Source organism: Notothenia coriiceps, unplaced genomic scaffold (genome assembly GCF_000735185.1).
Source record: "Notothenia coriiceps isolate Sejong01 unplaced genomic scaffold, NC01 NC01_scaffold00018999, whole genome shotgun sequence".
Taxonomy (NCBI): Eukaryota; Metazoa; Chordata; class Actinopteri; order Perciformes; family Nototheniidae; genus Notothenia; species Notothenia coriiceps.
This window is the reverse complement of record NW_011351700.1, coordinates 1,852,493-1,861,129: the sequence shown is the minus strand read 5'-3', so window position 1 is coordinate 1,861,129 and position 8,637 is coordinate 1,852,493. Positions and strand designations below refer to the sequence as shown.

The following is an 8,637-nucleotide window of genomic DNA, read 5'->3' as shown; positions in this document are numbered from 1 at the left end:
CTCAACCCTAACCCCCCACCCCCCCTCCTCACCCTTTGACAGAGAGCGCTCTCCGTGGTGCTGAAAGCAGAAAAACACATTCAGGCAGGCTCCAGTTAGAGTGCAGCTGCAAAGGGAAAGCATGCGAGACACATGAGGCAAAGGCTAAATAAACGACTAACTGGAGAAAGAGATTAGGGAAAGAGTGCTTATCAAGATGAGTTGAAAAGAACACAGCAGGAGAATTAGGAGTGTGGCAAAAGGAAGGAGAGAGGGAGTGAGAATGACGCTCTAGCAGTAGGTGGCTACAGTAGGCAGTGGGCGTGTTCTTGTTGTTGTGATCTATAGTTGGGAAGCCCGGTGTCATCTGCTTAAGCACAGAGCGACTCTACAGCCCTGTGTGGACGAGCAGGGCTGAGGGAGCCGGCAGGGGATGCCATCACTGGAAACTCACTCTGCTTTACCGCGGTCTAAACCTTCAGGGCACCGTGGATAAGGACTCCTTTCACCTGCATGACACTCTGAGACATTTTATGCATTTGGACATATTCAAGCAGAAGGAGAGACATTCTGGGAAAGAAGAAAGACTGTGAGCGCCTGGCGTGCATCTGCAAGAGGAGTTTGATGTGTGAGAGTGTTTGAGAGTGCCAGTGTGCATTTGTGTCATGCTTTTGGTCGCGGGTGCGGTCTGTTGCTACGCTGCATCTTCCTTCTGTCTCTAGCATGTGCAGATGTGTGGAGAAGTGAAGCTGGCACCGGGTTAGGAGTTTGGCTCCATCTGGACTGGAGGGGTCACGTCTCCCTTTCTGCCCAGGGAAGGGAGTATTGGGCTGGGCACCCAATGTCCCCACTCCCCTCTAGCACCAGCCTGATCCTGGATCATATGGACTCCTTCTAGCAAGTCAAACAGTTGGACTATACGATGGATGGAAGTCTATGTGGATTTAAGTGGAATAGTGCATTGGTTATGCAGCATAGTTCAGAGTTCACTAGCATGCACTGGACTCATCAGGAGAAGACAGAAGACAAGTTAGTCCACAAACTAGCAGGAACACAGCTCTATTGTAAGTATGCATCATTACACTTGATTTCACACAACATTGACCCATAAACCCACAAAGATATATGCAAATGCTAATACTACACCTAATGCATCATCATAATGCATGCAAATGTTATTGTTTCTTTCCTCACATCCACATACAAATCGCAAAAAAACAAGGAGTGACGCACCTGTGTGTGTGTCTACGGTTTACAGGTGAACCTGGTCCACTGTGCTGCACTGATGTGTGTGTCTGTGTGTGCATGAGCGCCCACGCTCGCTGTCACCAGATTACTTGCCTTGTAATCTTTTTGACATTGTGTCACTAGAATATCCATGCTGCCCTTCTCCTGTGACATGGTTGCCTGGAAACAGAAACGGTGTGCCACTTTCATTTACTTAAAGCAAAGTGCACCTCTGTGTTTCAACTGTTGCAGCCCATTTCAGCTGGGGCTAATGGAGAGACAAGAGAGGAGATAGAAGAAGGGGAAAAAAAAGAAAATGCATAATGCCAAGGAGAAATGGATAGGAAAATGAAGCTCTGTTGAAAAAACCGGTTGCTGAATTGACAGGTTTTATAGAGATTAGCAAACAAGAATAGAATTTTACATCGATGAGTTACGGGAGGACAATCCAATGTGAAAGGCTTGGTTGGTAAAAACAGTGTTATAAACAAGCTGATTCCAGTGCAGAGTGCGGCGGCAGGCTTATAGGGATTAGGCAGGCCGGCTTAATTCAGCTCAAACACTGTTTGAACTGTGCCTTCCTACTGCTGCACCCTGAACACATCTAACTGGTGCACCTTGTTTTTCTTCAGAAAGCAAGATGTATTTCCTTTGTACAGCTCCAGATGTGTGGCAGTGACTGTGCACCAGTGATAAGACCTGATATTCATGGTGGAAAAAACATCTTCACCACTTGACAGCATGATGGTGTGCCCTAGTTTGAACTCTGCTCCAAGATGTTGATTCCATCTGTTCTGTTGGCTCTTATCAGCCCTCTACTCGTGCCTGTAAAAAAAGTCGGCTAAGGTGTGTGGAGAATAGGTGGAAGGGAGTGGAAGATAAACCCACTGACCTACAGTAGGCACCCTGCTGGACTTGATAGACAGACACAAGTTAGAGGGATGCTGAGGATGCTATGGCCAGTCTCTTAGTTGGTCCTTCATTCTCCATCTGGCAAGCACCCTTACCCCCCCCCCCNNNNCCCCCTTGTTGCCCTTGGCTCCCTACACACAAACATACACACAGTTATCATAAGCCCCCTCCCCCTCCCCACGCACACTCAGCGCCTCTCACACGTAAACAAGCATGAGTCTTAGGCTGATCTGAAAACATTGACCTACATAAAAGCATGCACTGTCTTCCAACACTAGCCTCTCCAAAATCACATCTGGCCGTTGCACATAGCATATACTATGTTCATGCAGCTGCACAGGTTTTTAGGCAGATGTACACACATGAGCACTGAATCATATCATATGCTGCATCATGTTGTGTTTGGAAATGTATTCACAATTAGGTTGCTATCATACTATGATTCACTGAAGTAGTGAATCATATGATAGCACCACACTGGATGTATCATTGAAGAGGCTTTTCCTCACAGAAGCATCCACGCTCTCTCTTATGACAACGATGCTGTCAGTAATAGTCTTTTTACGGAATCAAAAGGCAGCAAGGCACAACTCACGAGGAGACTAATTTTAGATCTTAAACGCTGGATCGAGGATGATATCCGCATATGCAAAACCACGGATCTAGTAAGAGTGGTTTGTTAAATCTGTTGGTCCCTGGAGTGCTGTATTTTCACATCTGAGCCCAGCACATATTGCATCTGCAGAAGATGAAAGCCCATTTTCAGTTTTCATTCAGACAGCCAATCATTTCAGCCAGGAAATGTGCGAACACAACTGAGAAAAATGAACAGCCGCTACTGATCCACAGCCAATAAGGAGACTGAAACCCAAGGTTATGAGTAAATCTGGCTAGAGAGTGTGTGCATATGTGCATGTGCATGTAGGTTGTTGTGTGTGGGTGTTTGTTTGTATGTAAACAACCCTGAAGGGAAAACGTTTACTCTGGACAGATATTGGAAGTCTATGAATCCTGATTAGGCGATGAACTCCACAAGCATCATCACACAAACTTAATTGTTTATATATTTGTTGCTGGTGCTTGCTCCATAGATGTTCATCTCACAAAGACTGACTTGAAAAATGAAGATGTAACAATATACTTATTTTGCATTTTGCCCATATGATGCACGAGTGGTTCTCATTTGTAGTATTTTGTGTTTCTATCTCTTTAAGGCAAGCAATTCACACTAACATTTTCTTTATGTCTCTATCAGAATGCTGTGGAAACACTTGAAGAATGATGAGCTCCAAAGAGGAGGAAACTCTCCGTTTTTTCCAGTATGTTGAGGAGAATGGGCTGAGAGCCTACAACGGCCTAGTGGCTCAGAACTTGGACCACACCAGGAATGAGAAAAATCGGACATTCCTGCAGGAGAAAAACGACAAGAAGAGAAAACAGGAGGAAGCCATAAGGAGGTAGGAAGAACACAAACAAATAAAGTGCTTCACAAAACGAAAAACAGACTCTTTGGCAAAATCTCATAAAGAATACATACATTACATGCAATCTTGCTACAGCTCACTAAAGGGATTCTGCTCTCTAAAGGCGAGCATGTCAACGGGTTCACTTCAGGAAGATGTTGTAAGGAATTAGGACAAGCGGCCTGAGGGTCCCTTTGGCAATGGCAGGTTGCTATTTCTTGGGGGTTGCCAATGTGGACTGGTGCACCCCGTGATCTGTAGAGGATAATTAATTTTCCCTTTTAGACTTATTTAGGACTTGTCCTTGGATGGAGGTCATCGCTGCTCCATTTTTAGTATGGAGAGCGTTTACAATTAACTCGACTGGGCTGCGACAGACAGTGGATTCGCTTTCAGAGACATCCAGTTATGCTGTTGCCGTATAACTTAAGTATAACAACCCTCATGTTTGGAGGTGAACATTTTCCAAAACTGTAGAAAGTTTTATCTTGTTGTTGTAACACCCCTTAGAGTTTGAGAAAATGAGTCACTTGTGCCGCTGCACCCTGTTTCACATGGTGTGATGAGTAAGCAGTTTCCGCTGTGCCACTGTGCGCAGCAACAACACTTTAGGGCATCCCGAAACATGTGCGAATAAGAAGCACGCACTCTCAACGTGACTAGCATGTGGATGTGACGTGCTTGTGTTGTGGGGTAGAATAGGGCACACAGAGTCACAGAGTCATGGGGATGAAAACGGGACATTAGAGAGGGGTTTGGAATGTGTTTGTGCAAAGACATGGATATCTGTGTTGCTTTGTTCTCCCCCAAAAGTCTGAGAGCATAAACACCGCAAACACTCCGTTCTTATTGGTCAAAAATGAGCTTTAAGAGCAGCAACATAATTTATACAGCTGTGATTTATTTTTCTTAGAATACTATTACATTATATAAGTTTCAGGACTGATAAGTGTATCTTTTGCAGATCAAAAAATAATATACATTTTAATCTGTGTTTTCCTAGTAAGGCGTAGACACAACTTTTTTTATTTTTAAATATGAAATCAATCAAGAGCACCCAAGTAGTAGAAAAAACGTTTCTCCCCTTTGAGATAAAACAAAAGGGCGATAGAAAATGCTTTCCAATCTTGTCATAGTATGTAAATATCAGCTGAGATAGATCAGATACAGTACAAAGTGTTTTAGCAGGCGGGAGATTTAGTTTTGCATTGAATATTTACATTGATGTGGCCAGATGGTTCTCTTCAACTGATTTATTCAGGGACACTTGTCACATTTATGTCAAGGTGTCCTGCGATTCAATATGAACTGTTTATCCGCTGCCCTTGTGTGCATTGTACAGTATGCATACTGTATATCCCTAGCAAAACTGACCTAAAGTTGAACTGCAAACCAACAGAACGTGTTCTAAAAAGCAATCGAAAACATATCCTGCACTGACTTTTATCACTTAAAAACAGAATGTCCCTGCTTCCATTGTCTTCAGCCGTCTGATGCAGGCCTGTAAAGTAGTTTACTGAATGGGACAGGCTGGGCGACGCCTGAGGAAAATGGCATCTACTGTCCTGCTATCCTTCCACTGTCTCTCAGCTGTTGCCAAAGCTAAAATATTAATACACAGTCACTGGAGGAATAGTCTAAAAAATAACTGGATTTTTCATGAGGCCTATAAGTAGGTCAATGAGACGACCCATTTGTACAGTAACTGAGTGAGAGGGAGTGTGAGGATTCATAGAATAGAATCGGAGGGATGAAACCCCTCGTTAATGGTCACACATGCAGAGCACACAGCACACACAGTGAAATGTGGCCTCTGCATTTAACCCATCCTAGTACCAGGAGTCTAGTACTAGGAGCAGTGGGCAGTGATTGTACAGCGCCGGGGGAGCAATGGGAGTGGGGTTGTCCGGTGCCTTGCTCAAGGGCACCACAGCAGGGCCCAGGAGGTGAACTGGGACCTCTCCAAGTAGCAGTCCACACTCCATATTTAGGTCTGTTCGGGGACTTGAACCGGCGACCCTACGGCTCACATTCCAAGCCCCTACTGACTGTGCCACTGCCGGACAATGTGTGTGCATGCTTGCAAGTGTGTGTGTGCAAGCACGTGCTTGTGTACATGTGCATGCATGGGCATGAGCATGAGCATAGGGAAATGAGCAAGAAAGGTAGGAAAGAGCAAATGGCCTCTGTGATTGTTTGAGGGCAAAAGAGCTTGTTAAAGCAAATGTGTTTAAGAGGGGGGGAATAGAAAAAAACCCTGTTAGAAACAGATTAAGTGTGAGCTCAGTTTCAGGAGATGTGTTCTGCCTGGTGACAGCTGGAACAGCCATAGGCCAATCAGATCAGCACGTTAGGTTTGAGTGAGGCGGGCCTTCCTGCCTGCTGCTATCTCCTGCCTGCTGCTATTTCTTTTATAGTATTTCATATGAAGAACTCATTCACAAACCCACACACACACACACACACACACACACACACACACACACACACACACAGACACACACACATACATATACACACACACACACACACACACACACAAACAAATTCCAAAAAATTTGATTAAACGTGCCAGTGCATCCACAACACAAACACAACCTCCATACAACCTCCACTTAAATTTACTTATATTTACATATGCTTGCAAATTTCAAACGACTGCTTTTGTTCTCTTTGCCCTTTGTGAAGACATGCACGCATAAACAGATAGACATTCTGTCAATCTTTTTCCCTTTCAAAATCTCCTTTACTGTTTATTTGTCTGTGTTGTTGTTTTTCCTGTCGCATGGTGTGACAGGGAGAGAGCCAGAGCTGCCCGACGACAAGTCAGCTCCAACTGGTCCAAATGCACCTGTGGTCTGTCCTCTAGCCAATCACTGGGCAAATATACTATAAATAATCCANACACACACACACACACACACACACACACACACACACACACACACACACACACACACACACACATACACACACACACACACACAGACACACACACATACATATACACACACATACATATACACACACACACACACACATACATATACACACACACACACACACAGACACACACACATACATATACACACACACAGACACACACACAAACAAATTCCAAAAAATTTGATTAAACGTGCCAGTGCATCCACAACACAAACACAACCTCCATACAACCTCCACTTAAATTTACTTATATTTACATATGCTTGCAAATTTCAAACGACTGCTTTTGTTCTCTTTGCCCTTTGTGAAGACATGCACGCATAAACAGATAGACATTCTGTCAATCTTTTTCCCTTTCAAAATCTCCTTTACTGTTTATTTGTCTGTGTTGTTGTTTTTCCTGTCGCATGGTGTGACAGGGAGAGAGCCAGAGCTGCCCGACGACAAGTCAGCTCCAACTGGTCCAAATGCACCTGTGGTCTGTCCTCTAGCCAATCACTGGGCAAATATACTATAAATAATCCAGTCACCACTACTCCAGTCACACCCACCCACCAACACACACAGCCCATGTATATGAGTGTGCACGCAGACAGTCACAGCAAATGCACAGTCAAAACATACTGTATGAAAAGGTTGACGCTTGTGGCTGAATGGCTTGAAAGATTTAAGACTATTTTCAGGGACATTTTTTCAACTTATTTGCTATTTGGCAAAAAACATTTACAATATGTTATAGAGACTGATCCAACAATTAAAAATGACAAAACAAATATGTTTTGCGATGACATTCCCTTGTGTCATCATTTTTTTTAACACAATTTTCTTCCTGTTCTGCTTCCATATCTTCAAGAATCATTAGCTGTTGGTCTTTTGTTTGTGACACTACATTTCCCCTATTCCTAGTAATACCATTAATGCTAGCTAATAGTACATTTTTATAAAATATGTATCACACTTTATCCAGAGGGATTGCAGAGAAAGGAATACGCTCTCTTATATCCCAGTATTTGTCGAAGCATACCATTTCCCAAACCAAAATGATGTGCTGACATATCCTTAGTTATGTTGAGCTGGTTCCAAATTATTAATTCAAGCGTATACTTTGAATGAATCCATATTTATATTGAGTTCCTTCTTTAATTTCTTTGTTTCCCATTGTATTTTGAATTCAATATTAATTAACTTCTTCTCTGTCTTTCACTAATGCTTCAAAATCGGACTTGCCCCAACAATAAACCAGTCTCAGCTGTTGTGTACTCGTTCAAATCTAAAGACATATTCACCCTAAAGTACATATTTGGGTAGCTGGAGGTTTTATATCTAACTATAGGAATTGTGTTCCCTCTGAAATGTTAGCCCCAGCATGGTTGCTATATCTTGTATACAGAATACGCCTTAATAACCACTAAACATGTGATTTGGTGTTTACTTTCTACACATGTGTTTTATTTAATATACCACAGGCAATGCAGCTCTCCTGTTTGCAGCAGTCACATTCCTCTCGTATCCCCACTGTCATCCTTAAACAATGACAGTGATGGGGTTATGATGTGCACGTGTGCTTTATTATTAATGTGCGGCAGTGGCTGGTTTTGTGTCTGGTTTCTATGGGTACCATGTTGCTAGGCAAAGTTAAGCCCCTGAGCAATGAACCCACCCCACCAAGCACCTTCTGCTCAGCAGCTGGCCAGGAGGGAGTCAGAGTCAGCAAAGTCACACACTGAGGGGTCATAAACAACCGCATGCATTCACTCCCACATGCATGAAAAAACTCACACAAGTCAGGGATTTGTGAAGCCGCACATTCAAATGCATCTTATTTCCTGTCAACTTTTAAATCTCCGACAAAAAGCCTAAATCGTGACTCCGGTATGATAATAAATAAATAAAGTGCAGAGATCAAGTGTGTATAGATTGCATACTTGTCATGTCTATTGTACAAATAATTTCCCCTGAAAAAGTCAGATCTTCAGCTTGTTTATTCTGCAATACACACACGTTCGTACACACAGCCCTTCTCTCCCCTATTACCACACAACACTCAGACATCATTAACGCTCCATTCAGGCCAATCATCCATTTATAGAGATTGATTGTGTACAGACGG

General features: G+C 43.2%; 1 protein-coding gene across 1 annotated transcript in view; it reads left to right on the top strand.

The window, feature by feature from the left end:
- The first annotated feature begins 184 nt into the window (after positions 1-184).
- The window catches only part of nyap2b (neuronal tyrosine-phosphorylated phosphoinositide-3-kinase adaptor 2b), a 22,993-nt gene continuing 14,540 nt past the window's right edge, over positions 185-8,637 (top strand). The window contains exons 1-2 of the mRNA XM_010778182.1: positions 185-1,043; positions 3,374-3,575. Coding sequence (XP_010776484.1) covers positions 3,397-3,575 — 179 coding nt within the window. The 5' untranslated portion in view covers positions 185-1,043; positions 3,374-3,396. The remainder of the gene's footprint in view (positions 1,044-3,373; positions 3,576-8,637) is intronic.